The 16,140-nt window shown below is 39.2% G+C and overlaps 1 protein-coding gene across 6 annotated transcripts in view; it reads right to left on the reverse strand.

Annotated features, from left to right (window-relative positions):
* Window positions 1–1,211: 1,211 nt before the first annotated feature.
* LOC141805086 (E3 ubiquitin-protein ligase NEDD4-like) overlaps window positions 1,212–16,140 on the reverse strand; it is a 58,799-nt gene continuing 43,870 nt past the window's right edge. For 3 of the 6 annotated variants that reach the window (XM_074689797.1, XM_074689802.1, XM_074689801.1), the window contains 17 exons: window positions 14,653–14,850; window positions 13,489–13,566; window positions 12,999–13,013; window positions 11,953–12,007; window positions 9,988–10,046; window positions 9,605–9,670; window positions 7,742–7,971; window positions 6,802–6,923; window positions 6,552–6,622; window positions 5,791–5,886; window positions 5,613–5,686; window positions 5,442–5,502; window positions 5,169–5,228; window positions 4,968–5,075; window positions 4,373–4,469; window positions 3,945–4,017; window positions 1,212–3,149 (listed from right to left, as the gene is read on the reverse strand). In XM_074689797.1, coding sequence (XP_074545898.1) covers window positions 3,047–3,149; window positions 3,945–4,017; window positions 4,373–4,469; window positions 4,968–5,075; window positions 5,169–5,228; window positions 5,442–5,502; window positions 5,613–5,686; window positions 5,791–5,886; window positions 6,552–6,622; window positions 6,802–6,923; window positions 7,742–7,971; window positions 9,605–9,670; window positions 9,988–10,046; window positions 11,953–12,007; window positions 12,999–13,013; window positions 13,489–13,566; window positions 14,653–14,850 — 1,566 coding nt within the window. In that variant the 3' untranslated portion in view covers window positions 1,212–3,046. The remainder of the gene's footprint in view (window positions 3,150–3,944; window positions 4,018–4,372; window positions 4,470–4,967; window positions 5,076–5,168; window positions 5,229–5,441; window positions 5,503–5,612; window positions 5,687–5,790; window positions 5,887–6,551; window positions 6,623–6,801; window positions 6,924–7,741; window positions 7,972–9,604; window positions 9,671–9,987; window positions 10,047–11,952; window positions 12,008–12,998; window positions 13,014–13,488; window positions 13,567–14,652; window positions 14,851–16,140) is intronic. The other 3 variants (XM_074689800.1, XM_074689799.1, XM_074689803.1) reach the window with 1 other exon arrangement.

Raw genomic sequence — 16,140 nt, forward strand, 5'->3', positions numbered from 1 at the left:
CTAGCTAAACTCAGCCAGCATTTCAAGAACAATGTACTGTTAGTGAGCTAAAGTACTTAACTGGAAAGCTAATACCAAAGACAAAGACATGTTTTACCTGTGTTTGAAGCTGCATCCTTTTTTTCACCTGGCAGTATAGGAGAACCACGGATGATGACGCATTACTATGAAAATATGTCAAAATATCTACTGCCCATCAAGGGAAAGCTGCACGTGCCAAAGCAGCGTCTCGAGAGTTTCCTTTATCAATTCTGATGGGAGCGTGCCTATGTCCCCACATTATCCAAGTTTTTGTATGTTGTTTTTTTCTTAAATCTGTTTTTGTTTGTCTGACTTGAGGAAAAAAGATCAAGAGTTCACCATCTATTTTTTCCTGTAATTATTGTGACGAATCCAGCTGCTTGTTTAAAATAATAAATACTCATTCATTCATTCATTTATTGGACTGTGGGACCATCCTAATGAACCCATTTTCAGAATGGATTCATAAAATTCAGCAAAGTAGCTAAAACATAAATCATTGTCAGATAATTTAGTTTTTAGTTACTGCTGAAAGTCCTCTTCAGGGTTTCATTAAGGTCACTCCTGTGATGTAACATGGAAACTGAAGCCTAGCCTGGGACCAACACATGATGTTGGACTCTTATCTTTAACACAAAGTAAAAGCAGTGTAAGTTTTTTTCTACTGTCATTGTGACAGTTTTTATGCAGGTGTGTTGTTGGAAAGGTGTCTCTAAAGGAGAAAAGGCTCTCAGTTTGTTTGTGACCAGATTAAGGGTGGAGGGGTTTGATAAAATGTCCCCGTACTGGCAGGGTGGCTTTTATTTGCTCGTCCTTGGAGCTGATAACTCCTAGATTGCAATTGTGTGAATGAACTGAGGTCCCTTCACCACACCACGTGCACAGACATAAAATTACAAAATTTTAAAAAGAGGCAAGAAATATTATTAATTAATACACTGAAAACACAAGAGTTTAAGTAAATAAATATGTTGTTGAGGCATGAAATAAAATTAACTCCTGTTGTTTTTTACTTTCAAGCTGTTGTAGAGTCAGGATTTAAAGATATTTACTTTCAATAAATGAATAATCAAATGAATGTGTCTGCATCTACTTTTCAGCCTCTACACCACATAGTTGTCTCTGTATCTGCAGTAAATGTCACATAAATTCAAACCACACATTGAGAAGTTTCAGTTTTATTTGACTGGAGTTATTTGAACCACAAAGAGTTGCAGAAGAGTGGTGAAAACGTTAACAAAAAAGAGATTTTTGTGTCGTTCATGTAAAATAACAAACCCTAAAAAAAAAAGGACTAATCTTTACTGATTCAGTTTGAAAGGAGAGAATCACAGGAGGGAGCAAACAGAAGGGAGGGGATCGAGGAAACAGAGGAAAAAATAAAGAGTACTAAATGATGTGAAGTCCATGCTTCACTTCGGTCAACTTTTTCTACTTTAGCAGCAACCCAGATTTACAGACTATTTATATTGCACTAGGTAAGTGCTCCGAGTGGAAAAAAAAAGAAAGAATCACATTCAAGTTAATGACAAAAGACATACAACAGGTGACATGACCTCAGAGTGATCTATAAAGTGCCCTTTAGGTTCGATGGTGTTAGAAACAGGAGAGAGAAAACAAAAACATAAAAAAGAAAACTGTTTTTTCTCTGTAAGAAACGTGCTGCTTTATATTCAGTGGCAATCACAGCTTCTCTCTCAAACATCCACACACACACACTCAAACACACACAGCTTTATTTTAGTGTCGTTGATCAGTAATACTTCTGTTAAATGTAGGCCATACATATATTTATATATCATGAAAGAACTTAAAATGTGTTTTTTTTTTCCAAGAACAATTTACAGGATTCTGAACAGCAACAGGCATGAGAATATTAATATAATCATGACGCAAACATCTCAGAGAAACTATCCCCCCTCCTTTTTTTTTTTTTTTTAGTTTTCTCTCCTCGACTTCGAGACAGATTACACGTCCAGATTACTACTACAGTATGTAGTCAAAGCAAACACAAGATGTAGTTTTCATGCTGCTTTTATAGCACTACAATAAAAACCATTTTATTCAACACATTTGCTATCACCATAACAAATGATATGGATTAATTATTTCCCAGACTAGCCAGATTTACACTTCACACACCATGTCATATATAATTGTCAAAATAGTAAACAACATTGTTCATCAGTACAAATACGTTTAGAGTATTTTCCTGCAAGAATAATACCAATGATTAAAAAACAACAGAACAAAATCTTTTCCATGATGACAAAAACAGTAAAAATCATCTCTGGGGATGGATTCATCCCCCCGTTCTTGAATCATTGACCAGTGGCGAAGATAACAAAATCATTACTCTACAAAAAGGCTGCAGTGGCGGTTTATCTGATCACACAACAGGCTCTACGGAGGGGTGTGGCCGATTTCCTGAAATGTGATTGGCTAGCATTCCTAAGGTAATCTGGTGTTGGTCTAAGGATTTCAGAGAGAGTTGTGATCATAGTGCCATTGCAGTTTCTTCGAGAAATAGTGCATGTAGGAGCCAGATTAAGGCCATGCTAAGACCCTCCAGTGAAGGGTGCAGAATACTGTGCTATAGTGTACGTAAAGGAGCTAGTGAAATGCATTAGTGTTTTCCAGCACTGTAGATTTTCACAGGACGAAGGAAAGAGAGGGGGGAAACGGCGGTTCAGATAGGGGGCCAGCTCTCATCATTCATCGCTCATGCCTGCAGATAATAGATTTCAGCATTTAACAGGGATCTCTCTCTGCCTGTTTTTTTTTCCCTAGCACCTTTAAAGAGCGAGCTACCCGCGCTGAAAAGATATGAAGACGTAGGCAAGTTGGCTCGAACACATCGCTGTACAGTCTCGAACCACTGTGCTGTGGAGGTGGCTCACAGTCAGGCATTACAGTACAACATGCTCGCACAGAACTGCTACTACAGCAGCTGGTTTGACATCCCTGTAGTTTTCTGGGTTTTCTTTTATTGTTGGTTTGAAGGATGCAGTTAAAGGAGGCTTCTTTAATCGACTCCCTCAAAGCCCTGCGCGTTCTCCACCGCCATGAGGAGTTTCTCTCTCAGGTCCTCGAATGAGTCGTACGTGGGGAGATCCAAGCGATTGAAGCTGGGAAGAAAAGTTAATTAATACACAATTTAGCAAAACTTTACACTGTATTTCACAGAAAATCTTTTAAGTACTTGTGCGTCTTTGCAAGCTGAAATGTTGTTGTAAAAGAATTTTTTAGCCCAAGTCAAGATTCCTCAAAAAGTACGGATTGATTGCTGTAAACCTTTGCACAGGCTTTCATGTCCCTTAGAAGATGCGCTTCAGTAACTCCAGTGATAACTGGACTTTTTCCCTCAGTGGAACCATGAGGTTCAGTTTTGTAGCTTTAAGTCGAATCCCTCATGAATCATTCTTCCAGGTAGATTTCCTTCATCACTGTTTCAGCTGGATTGTTCAACTATAGCTGCCAAAGACGCTCTCAGAAAAGTCTGGTGATTAACAAAGTTTTGACTATTGAAAAATGTCTGATTTAAAAGTAGCCCACTCCTCATAAAAATCTAAGAATGCAGGTAGGCCGGCAAAGTTGTGTTTTATTTCCTTCAAAGTAGGTCTGCACATGCTAGTGTATATTTTTCCTCTTTATAAAAGCTTGGTGTTTGTTTCTTCTTCATAACACAAAAACTAGCAATGAGAAGCCAAGAGTTGTCCTTGTTTTTCTTAAATACTCAATAAAAGCAACAAAGTATACAATGTACAGTTGAACTTTGAAACTTTATTAGCTAAGTAATCAGTAAGTAATTAGTAAGTAATCAAAAATGCAGCTCTAAGACGGGGCAACTTGGCTCTTAAGTAGTAAAGGTTTGAGACCCCTGATCTAAAGTAAACATTGTACTTTTAGCAGTAGTGACATACCATGTGTGAGCTCTTGGTAACTTATCTGGTGTTCCCCACTGCTCGATGGTGAACAGCTGTGGTCCGTTGGAACCTGCCGAGAAAAACAAGAACTCAAACTTTAACCCAGACCTATTAAAGCGCCAAATCTGAGAGGAGAAAGATGGGGGAACTAAAACATGTATGTATTTTGTGATATGCGTATTAATATGACAATGTTAAGCCACATTTATAACTCCTTAAACACAGTCTCATCACCTATGATGTGAAAAAAATTAACTTATATCACTTAGAGTTTGTAAAAGCTGTATAAGACTTCTCTGAGAAAAATATTTTTGCCTGACTGTTAAATGTTCCACAGCAGTATAAAACAGATATTATGCAATATTATGTGTTGTAAAATTGATTTTATGATAGGGGGGTACTGGCTGCCTGGTGAGTGATCGTACCATAAAGCTCTGCAAAGCCATTCATAGGCACACGTGATGTTCCCGTTACAAACTGGAGGAGTCGGATCCTTTTTTCAGCATCCATCAACAGAACGACCTGATGAGAGAGATGACGTCAGAAAATCATCAAACTTGATCAACCATAAAGAAATTACTTAGGACTGACACTGAAAATTCACACAGGAGCTGTTGCATAACCAGATGAAATGTACCTGTTGTCTGTGTGTGTGTGTGTGTAAGCATGTTGACACACACAGACAAACACAGAAAAACTACTGCCTGCTTCATTGTTTGCTGTTGGAGTGTGTTTGCACTTGCTGCCGCGTGTGTGTGCATGTGTGCGTGTGCGACATCAAGACATGATAACCGGGGCAGGCATCACTTCAGGCTCTTTCATCAGAGCAAACAAAGTTGTTCTTCCAAACAGACTTTGATCTTCAAAAGTGAGGCCAGCAAACCCGTCGCAGGCTGGATCAAGGGATGGATGGACCGGACTAAAACTGACATTTAATGTGTGGCAATGCAGGGCTCATAACTTGTGTGTGTGTTTGTGTGTTTAGATACAAGTTTGTGTATTTGTGTCCCACAGTTTTACCTTCCAGAACCACTGAATAACAGGATGGTTCGGGCAATAGCCGTTCTTGTAAACAGTGTGTTGTCTCCAGTCGTTTACGTCAACGTCACCCAGACCACACATGAGCAGCTAGACAGAGACAAACAGGAGAAAGAGTTCAAGTTAATGTTCATGTCATGTTGTACAGAAGTGTAATGGTGTAAAATCCATAACAACCAGTACCTCCAGCTCATTTTCATCGAAGATCTTGATCAGATCTACGAGAATAAGCTCTGTGAAACCCTGGAATTGGAACAAAAACAAGATCAAAACAAGAAGTCTCAAGTTATTACATTCGATCACACCATATACTGCAGATACTGTAGAGTATTTAAAAAAAGTATTAAGAGAGGTAATCTAGATATAGAAGTTTAATTATATCCTCTGAAGACTAAGGTGCCAACAGCCGAGTGTGGTCACAGTGCCCCCTGGTGGTGAGTGTATGATTGTAAATACCTCCAGGAAGGCGTTCATCTGCTTCTGGACTCGATTGACAAACCTCCACTGGATGACCAGGCTGCAGAAGAAGAATAAGTTTTGTTGGGATTTTAGAATTTAGGGAACTTCAATAGAGCAGGGATAAAAAAAGGGAAGATCTTAGAGGATGAATTCTGATTAAGTCCTTACTCGATGTACTCCTTCTTGTTCTCATTGGTCACCACCATGTCTGAGCCGCTGGGCTTGAGGTCCACCTGGTACGTCTGAGACACAAAACGACAATAAAGATAAGACAAAGACGCTTCACCTCACTGCATTTCAAATGCGGAATTAAACAGATTCAAAAGACCCAGTGAAGTTTGAGTACCTGTCCAAAGTTGTCCTCATCGATACAAAACCTCAGGTCCAGCTCTGTGGGATCATTCTCCAGGATCCACTTCAGAGAGTTGTAGTATTCACTGTCCTGAGGAGATGAAACCAAGGGCAGATTTACAACAAGTCAGACTGATGGTTTGTTTGAGGGTTAGTTCTTGTATGTAGAGACATTTCAAACATCTTCAGACAAAATGAGCTGATCGCAAACCAAAGAGTATCTGGTAACGTCTCACTTAACTGTCTCAGACTATACATTCTGTAGAAACCCAAGAACTCTCAGAGCTGACGTCTTTAAATGAATGTATTCATCATGATGTAAAAATGTGCTTCATGAACACCCAGAATATGGAATAAGAAATAGTTGTTTGCAGGTCAAAATATTCTGAATATGAAAAACAATCCTGACAAAATCCAGGTCCTCAACTTGACATACAAAAATCCTGACATGTTTTTCACATATCACCTCCAAATAAAGGGCATTTCCCCTTGAGAAGAAGCAGAGTTTGCTGATGTTTACGCAGCATGTACCACTGCAGAAAACTGACCACTTATCATCTGGTATCAAGAGACAGTTGAGGGACAAGTGAGGAACAGGTGAGGTTTGATTTCATAAGACTGTGGTGATTGCATAAGAGTGTTTCACCCTGCTTATGGTAGGGGGCACACTGCTAGGTGTACAATGAGAGGAAAGCTGCAGGTGTGTGTTTTTATCTTTTTTTTAAATGATCAAGTTGAATAGCAATCGTGTCTTACCACAGACTCCATGTCTTTCAGAGAGATCTGTTTTCCCAGCATCATCTTGTAGAAGGGCCGGATGAAAAAACCTACAAAGACAGAAAACACTGAATGTGAGTGCTTATAAAAACAACTCGGAAACACCAGAGAACAATTTGTTTCAGCCGTTTCATAACTTATTACCCCAACTCAAAAACACTTATATAACACAATGTCCAAATTTGTTCACAGCTCATTTATATTATAACAACAACACGAGGCAGCGTACCATCCAGTAGTTTTCCATGAAACACAGCCATTCCTGCCACACGCCCGATGAACTTGAAATAGGAGAGGTGATCCTCATTGCACAGGCCTGAGTTAGGGTTGATTTGGAGAGTGTAGTTGTCTCTGCAGAGAGCACAGCACAGAGATTATAGAGTAAGGTGTTTGATGGTTATTCAGAAACAAGGCTCTGCTGCTTTCCTGAAAACTGCAGGGATTTGATCGTCTTTTGTGTTTCCTCCAGATGATGAACCCCTGCATGATTCACACTCCACATGTAAGATGTGACTATAAAGATACTGTTTAGGCTGAAAGTTTGAGTCTACAACAAGCAAACACTCAAGTGCAGACAGAAATCTCCACATGGTTACCAAAGATCAGCTTCTCATTGAGCTGCAATTGCATGATAATTCAAAAACTCATTAAAAAGCTCCTGTGATGAATGATCATGTAGTTGAATATCATTTATAGAGCTGGATTTGTAATCATTCCATTGTTTTGTTTTAATCAAGCCAGAGAAACTTTCACTGGAGGATGTTTTCTTTTTTAATGTCCTTGCTTTGTTTCATTTGCTGTATTTTTCTACCTTTGCCCTGCAACTTAAATAAAAGAACTGTTCTTAATTGCCGGTGGTGCCAGTAAAAATGGGAAGACCATACTTTGCTCTAATCATCGTTCCCCTCCTTTGTATGTGGGAAACACTTGCTCCAGGATGGATTTTTGAATGAGAGGAAAAGTTAATCAAAGTCAAAGGAAACCTTAACAAGTCTCACAGGGGAACAACGTGGCAGCTCCGCCCTTTGACCATAACTGTGGACAAAGCTGAGTGAAAATATGAGACTGCAAGCATGAAGCACGGTTCCTTTGCTTCATCACACTTTATCCTGTGTCATGTCCTGGAAAAAAAGCATCTAAAAGAAGCACAGAGAGCAGCTGAGACTTACGTAGCAGAGTATTCAAACAGGCCGTAGTAAGGATTGAACATCTCCTTGGATAAGAGGAAGAACCACTCTCGGGCGACACCACCGTAGTCCAGACCTTTCTCCGACTCGAACTCGATCCACAACCGAGCCTTCAGAACATCCGGCCGCTTTAATGACATGATGCGACGATATGACTCTTCGAAGATGTTGTTCCTGTGGAGCTTCATCTCAAACCTGTTTGGGATGTCAGCCTGGACGAGATCAAACAAATTCACATTAAAAACATTGCAAAAAAAAACTCAATCATGTTATTTTTGTAGTGTAAGGTCTAGGGATTGGGAATTGACAAGATTTTGTACCGATGCCCTTATCAATTCTACTTATTGATCTAATTCTGTATTGATTCACTTATCAATTCCTGTCGTGAATTTCCTTGGTAAAAAAAGTAGCTTTACAGGTTTTCTGTGTCAACAACATTTAATTGAGTTTATACTTTAAGTGAATAAAATGTAAATGGTCTCTGAGTCTGGATATTTCTAGGCATAATTATACAGAAACAGGAAAAAATTTCACACAATGTGACGTTGATGTACTGTGTAATATATTAATAATTTAAGTAGGCCATCTAGTGTCTCAAAGTGGTTTTAGCAATGGTTTAAGTTGTTTGGAAGCTTTCCATAGTTATGAAGTCAGCCATGAGCCTTTCAATTGCCTGTTAGCTTTTGATATTTGAAATTCTCAGTATTTTTTACAGAGTTGATGTGATATGTTTCTGTGATGAATGTTGAAATTCTATTCTGAAGCTGAAGTCATACTGATGTATGCTAACTGCTAGCATATCAATGCAGTTTCCCATATACGTTTGCTTCAAACTTGCACTATTTTGTTATTTTGGTAAATAAGGTGATTTATACCATTTTGAATGTACTGAATATGAATGTCCTGAGAGAGTAATGTAAACTTCTTTATGGAGTCAGTTCTTCAGTAAAACTTCAAGCTGAAAATCCTGAATCATAGTTTTTCCTTGGGAAACATTATCTAACTGCTAAGCTAAGCTAGCTGCAGCAGACCAGTCGACATAAGGCCTAGCGGCTCTGGCACAATGTAAAGAATTGATAAGGGAATCGTTTACCACAATGGCTAACAACATCGATGGATTGAAACATTTCTTATCGATTCTCAACAGGAACCATTTTTCGATTCCCATCCATAGTAAGGTCAAAGCATTTGACCTGGTACAAAGGCTCCACAGTTTGAACTTGATATGTAAAAATCAGATAGCCAATCATGCAGCAGGAATAAATATGAAGCCAGTAAGGATGGTTAGATTAACTAACCCACTTGAGGCATTGCTTCTAGTAAAGTCTGTGTCCCTTTTATGCATCTATCTGTTTACAACTTCATTGTTGATTTTAAATTTTTCAGAGCTAGATTTACTGACAGTCATTGCTGAACTGCTTCAGTCCAGGACTCTTCGTGACTGGCGACTTGGGCTCGAACACTAATGACTCAGACTTGGGCTCCAGCAATGACTACATTTTGCCTTTAAAGATGGTGAAAAGACTGCAGAATCATTACACGATTAAGACTGTTTATTCTTGTTCTTAACAAGGCTTAAGAGGTCTTGTTGTCTTAACTACAGTTAGTTGAACAACTGGATATGTTAGTGTCAGCAAACTGTCAACCTCAGAAAAAAAGAAAAAAAAAAAAGAAAAAGAAAACAAGAAAGTTTTTTGGCTGAAAATTTACAAAAAAAGAATAAATTATTGCAGTGATACTTCAACACAAAACAGAAATGTGAAGCGAATTTGGCCACTTTCTCATGAACAGACAAGCTGTGAGCTCTAGACCAAATTTAGCTTTCTGCAAAAGACGACTTCTTACCGGTTTCTTTAATTTCTTCCTAAAGTAGTCATATTTCTGTTTGAACTCTCTGGAGTATGGAACAGCCTGAAGAGACAGAAACACAAAGAAGATGGTCAAAAAGTGATCGATAGCTTGTGATGGCAACATCAAAAACTGTATGGAGCATGAGCAGTGGACAGGAGTTAAGCATATCTCAAGTGGTGCCTACAGTAACATGAAAGTGCTGGCATGTTTAGTGATCTCTCTGTGTTACACAGCTTCACACTGTAAGACATTGAGGCTGTTCAAAGTGTGTGTGACAGATCTCAGAGTCCAAAGAGGATCTTATAGTTTCCATGTAGCAGCAGTTCTGATTTAGAGGCTCACTTAGAGAAATGAAGTCAGTGACAGAAACTACTCACAGGTCCTGTGATAGCTGGACTCTGCAGGCGAGGATCCTCCCACTGCGTGTTCTTCGTATCTGCAGAGAGAAAAGCACAAACATCACTTACTCTATATGTGGAATAAGAATAAACACAGACATGAGAACAATCTGAAAATAGAAAACATTTGCAAGTTGAAGATTTTGGTCTGAGAGGAAGTTTTTCACTAGTTTTATAGTGAAAGCTTTATGTCTTTAGTTTAAGTCCAGCAAAACAACCAATTTCAAAGTAGCTTTGGTTTTTGAAAACATCAAGAGAATTTTCTCAAAATTGTCAGACATTTTATAAACTAAATGTTTTAAATAAAGCCAGTTAGTGAGACAACAGTTAGAGAGCACGTGCTGGAAAAGGAGGCAAAGAAGAGGGACTAAACTTTTGTTACACCAACACATTAAAAAACTTTAAAAACACCATAAGCTTTGCCAAAAAACAAATCCACCAGCGGCTTTAATTCATTTACAAAACTTTCTGCGCCTGCCTTTGTTCCAAGTCCATGAGGACTCCAGACTTAACTTGGACCTAGCACTGAAGACTCAGACTGTGACTTGGACTACAAAGCATGATCTGATCTTATCTTATCCGAAGATGCAAATGTTAAAGAGAGCACTGCAACATATGTGATGTGTAAACGACTCATCGAGTGCAAAACAGTAAAAAACTGTCCTGCGTTAAGAAAAAAATATGGGTAGGTGAGATGCTTAAGTTAACTTGGACTGTTGATTTATCAATTTAACTTCAACTCGTTTCTTTTTGATAATTTCTCTTTCTTCTTTATATTTTTTACTGTTTGATTACTGTTTATGTCTGTATATCTGTTTAATGTCTAGTGTTCGTATGTTTCTGGTACTTGGGCAAAAAAACAAAGGGACAAAAAAAATTGGTTTGTCGTTGCCATTAACCTTATCTTCTCAAGTGACTTAATCAGTTGGTCAAATATATTAGTTGGAATTCTGATTAACAGCGAGTGGGCTGCAGGTAATTTACGTTTATTAGAGACTTGCAGTGATTCCTCTGCAGCAGAATGAAGAAATTAATAAAGCAGTGAATATTTCATTTCCTTGAGGTCACTTACACGGCCCATCCCTCATGAAATTATTCAGACACATCAACTGAAAGTCACCAAATATTTCAGGATCTTACCCAGCCAGCCTCAGAGAGCAGACATGAAGCATTACCCCACACAATAACACTAGATAAACACTTGCATGTACACACAGAGGAGTGTATTTCCCCATTAGGAGAGGACTTGACTGTAGTCCTTGTCACAGCAATAGTTGTTGATATCTCAAAATATGGACAAAAATGTTGTTGTGCTTCATTTATGATGTATGCTGTGGCTGCACCGCAAAAAAGTGAAATCTTATCAAGTGTTTTTGTCTTAGTTTAAGTACAAGTTGTCTTACTATACTTGATATGAGCCAAATCAACTTATCAGTCTAGAAAAATGTCTTGTTTCAAGTTGTTCATTACAAAAATGAGGTCTGAATTGCTTGTAACAAGTAAAAAAAATCTGCCAATGGAGCAAGAACAATTTGCTTGAAACTAGAATAATGTTTTGAAACAAGTAACTTTTCTCTTGTTCCACTTGCAGATTTTGTTTTACTTGTTACAAGCATTTCAGAACTCATTTTTGTCTTTAAATAACTTGAAATAAGACATTTTTCTGGACTGGTCAGGTGAATTTGGCTCATATTAAGTCCAAAAAGAAATTTTCTACTGAAAATAAGACAAATACACTTGACAAGATTTCATTTTTTTTGCAGGGTGTGCTCAGCTTTTGCAAGTGGTACACGGCTCTTGTCCCACCTTAACATTGACTACAGGATAAACAATGCATCTCGCTTTAACAGCTTAAACTGTAAATGAGTGTGATATGATGGAAGAGGTCTCGATGCCCTGCATTTGTAAAGGCTGATGAAAAGTCTGAATAGGAAGTGGTCTTACTGTGGTCGATGTAGAAGGTGCGTCCATCTGAGTGAACTCTTTCTTCCCACCCAGGCTAAAAAAGCAAAAACAGAAATGTTGTGAGAAATCTGCACACAGCTAACATTCTTTAAAGACGACATGCTCAAATAGTAATTCAAATCCATCCCCTTTATTTTCCTTTTGGATGTATGTTTGATTGAACTTGACCGACCGCTAAATGGTCCAAACTCTGACAGCCCAGAGCTGCAGGCGTGGCAAACTCAATCAAACACCTCAAAGGAACCGAGAGGATTTTCTCTCCTATTTGAGTCACGTCAGAGACATGAGCAAGGCAGGGATACGACCACAACATGAAAAAGGTTAATCACCACCACCAGTTCAAACCAGTACACCACCACTGACACGGTGAGCGCTTGGTGTCACAGGCCGATGACACACACTCGTACGGCACCAGCAGTCAGGCAATGACAGAAAGTAACGGTAGATTGAGAGTAAAGGTTTCAGGGAGAGGGAGTCTGACAGTCTGTGGGTTTAAATTTGCTGCTACTGCACGAGTGGAGGGACCGGATTAAAAAGCTGAAACAAACATGCAGCATACAGCCAGTTCCTTCCTCTACCTCACACATTTAAGTCTTTTTGTTTCCTTCACCTCCCCTCGACCCCTTTGTTGAGATTTTTCCTTCACTCATTCTTCCCTCTTGCTAAAAAAATGACCTGTCCCCAACTCGTCTACCTCCAAACAGACACACAGAAGTTTGAGGGGTCTGAGGGCGAGAGTTGGGAGCCCTGAATTCAAAAAGTACAAGGGGTGGTAGTGGTGCAGGGAGGGCGCACAGAGAGAGGAAGTGGTGTAAAAATACTGATGAAAAAAGGAAGGGAGAGGGTACAAGTCCATCCATGCCGGTCATGAGAAAGAGAACAGATAGAAATCCAGAGAGAGGAAAAAAACAAGAAAATTTGAAAAACAAAAATAAAAGCGCAAGGCTGTCTGCAGGCATAGGACCAGACTGGACCGGACCAGACAGAGAGGTAAGACAGGCAGAGGGAGGGAGGCACCAACCAACCTCCTCTGGTAGGTTCTGCCAAACAGACATGGCCAGGTGTAGAAGAAGTAGCATACATTAGATCCACCAGAACGGAGAGAGAAGAGAAAGAGAAAGAGGGAGAAAGAAAGAGAGAAAGAGAGAGGACACACATGCACACACCACACAAGCCTGTGAGATGTACAAACCCATGAAGCTTTGATTATTCAACAGATGAATAGAGTAACATTTGGCCCACTAGCCGAGAGTCGTTTTTCCCATGTCTCTGAGTTAGATTCTGCAACTTTTCCAACAGGACTAAAAGTAAATGTTGATTCTTTCATCGTTAAAGCAGGAGAGAAACACTGCCGACCGTTTAAAGTTTACCTCAGGGAACTGTCCACACAGATAAATTAAGGTTGAATGAACAGAAAAGGCAGAAATAATCATTGAGCTGTATCAGGTTTCTGTTAACGTGCTTTGTGGGCCAAAGGTTAAATATGCAGCAGGTCTTATTGTGAGTGGGACTTACAGGAAGTGGACCGAGCTCCCCAGGCTCCATTGAGTTCTTGTTCCTCATATGAACAGGATATTTTAACCTGGGATCCTCCTGGTAGTCCAAAGAGAAAGAAAAAAAGAGAAGGAATTATTTAAAAACAGGTTAGAAAAATCTAAAGATGCATCTAAAAAAAATCTAAGACAGTTTTTGTTCACACCACCAGGTGTCACTGTAACATCCTGGATGATCCCTGTAGAAAGCTACAGTCATTTTTTTTGTAACTCAAACTGTGAAGTGAAGACAGTTTTTTCAGCAAATGTAATAAAACCCACTTATTGGCTTTAAAGCTTCTATTTGGTAACATGTTGTCTCAAATATTATCAACACATTTAGAAACTCCTGTACAAAGTTAATATTTTAAAACATTTCTCAGGGAAAACAGGGCATAAACCATGGAGATACAATGCATGTTTGCATCCTGTTTCCATAGAGCTGCAGATTTTGACTTGAAATTTAAACTCATATATTATTCATTAACTTATAGGAAATTCTATACACCCTTAAATATGCGGCTATTTCTGCTTGTCTGCAGACCTTGTGCTGACCTGCTGTGCACGTAGATTGTGCAAGATATGCCCTGGGATTGAAAACTGTCTATTCTCCCTGAAATTATCATCAGATAACAGCTCTATGCTGGTTACATTCAGGAAAATACCACGGGTATACTGTCTTTGTGTGTGCTGCATAAATTTCAGCTCGTGCTCACAAAAAAAAAAAAAACACTAATTCAATTCCAAAAAACCTGTGCACACATTTGAATAGTTGGAGGAATCTAAATGTATTTGATGATTTCTCATCAAAATAAATTTCTCCAACAGTGTTTCTAGACATTTATTTTTATGAAGCTGTCTAAAAATGTTACTGTGTCCAAACTTTATTGTTTTTATGCATTAGATGTATTATATAAAATCCTACATGTGACAGCAGAAAGGTGTTTATGGTTTTCCAATGTTTATTCCAATCTAGACAGTATCTTATATATATCTATTAGCAGCAAATAAACAAAGCACATGTTAGAGAAGTCTTTAGTGACGTAATGATGTGGAAAAGCAAGCTGCTTCCTGAAGGGCTCTCGAGCTGAGCCAGCTCTGACCGAGCACTACTCCGGTGGAAAAGGATCCGAGTGTGTCAGCTCACCCAGGTGGTTGCTCTGCTGTTGTGGTCGATGAAGAACGGTCGCCCGTTAGGGGCTATCCTCATCTCCCAGCCTGGAGGGAGGAAGCTCTGTTGGGTCTTGTGCTGGGATTTAGGGGAGCTGTAGGGGGACGGCTGGGGAGACTGTGGGTTGGAGAACGTGTCCTTCACGGCCCTCCGCACCTGGATGTTGTTGGCCCCCTGGAACAAAGATGGAAAATGAAATGAGGGAACGAAGTGTAATAATACGACACTTGTTGGTCTTCACAAAGAGGGTGGAATTAGAAAATGTGGACTGACCGCATGAAATAAACCTCTAATCCTATGAAACCCAAGTCTTTGTGCTGTGGAGGACTTAATCTGTCAACAAACAGCAGCCAAACCTTATCACCATGAAAGGCCTTCAGTCAAAATGTCAAACGAGAATAACATCAAGGCTTGGCATGTTTTTTTAACAGACTCTCTGGATTCGGATACTAAGGAGTTACAGTTCAGAAGCTATCAGTAGAAGGGATGGACCGATTATCGGCCGGGGCGATATTTGGCATTTTGGGGCATATCGGCATCGGCCTTTTGTTTAATCCAACGGTAGATATGAAACCCATTCAAACTGTGTTATTTTGACTCTGATGCTTCTCTGCACAGAATTTCTCCCTGTCTACACTATGGAAGCCCTAGATGGTCATTTAAAATCAGTCATGTAAAATCAAACAGTAATTCAACTGCATTACATGCCTGTAAAAGGCAGTACAAACTCAAATCTGTTCAGTTTTTATTGCCGTTACTTAGAAATTTTGGAAAACTTTTTTGACTGTAGAAGACAAGCTATTTATTTTTTAAAGTTTTCATTTAACTTTATAAAACATGCTGCTAAGCCTGGGAGCTGTTTAATAAACATATGCTTGAAGGCATTAAATGCAGTTAGGTGTTAGAGTTTGTATTGTTCAAAATTTTTTTACGCCAATATTTTCACTTTGACTGCAAATTAAAATCGGCTTCAAATATCAGTTATCAGCCTCCTTGCCAACTAATAATCAGTATCAGTATCAGCCCCAAAAAATCCATCTTGGTCTTTCTCTAATCAGTGGATTTTGACTGAATGGTGCAAAAGCTAAAGAACAGAGAACATCCATCAGGACTTGCTTTGTTATGTGCATCTGGATATTGGAGGCCAAAACAAAATAATTTGTGAGAAGCAAATCTACCTTTCTGGCATATTAAAGCTTCTAATGCAACATTAAGACATAAAGTCTTGGAGTTGCTCTGCATCACAATCTTTCCCCAGCACTTATCACCAAATGATCTGATTTGGAACAAGAGAAAAGACGGTCTTAATTAATCCACAGACCTCCCACCTCCCTTGGAAGTTGTAATTACAACATCCAGGAGTGAGTGTTCCACTTAGCTTTACTTTGTTTTACCCACACACACACACACACACACACACACACACACACACACACACACACACACACACACACACACACACAC

The sequence above is a fragment of the Halichoeres trimaculatus genome, unplaced genomic scaffold (assembly GCF_033239565.1).
Source record: "Halichoeres trimaculatus isolate MK-OKI-2021-1 unplaced genomic scaffold, fHalTri1.1 fHalTri1_scaffold_16, whole genome shotgun sequence".
NCBI classification, from domain to species: Eukaryota; Metazoa; Chordata; class Actinopteri; order Labriformes; family Labridae; genus Halichoeres; species Halichoeres trimaculatus.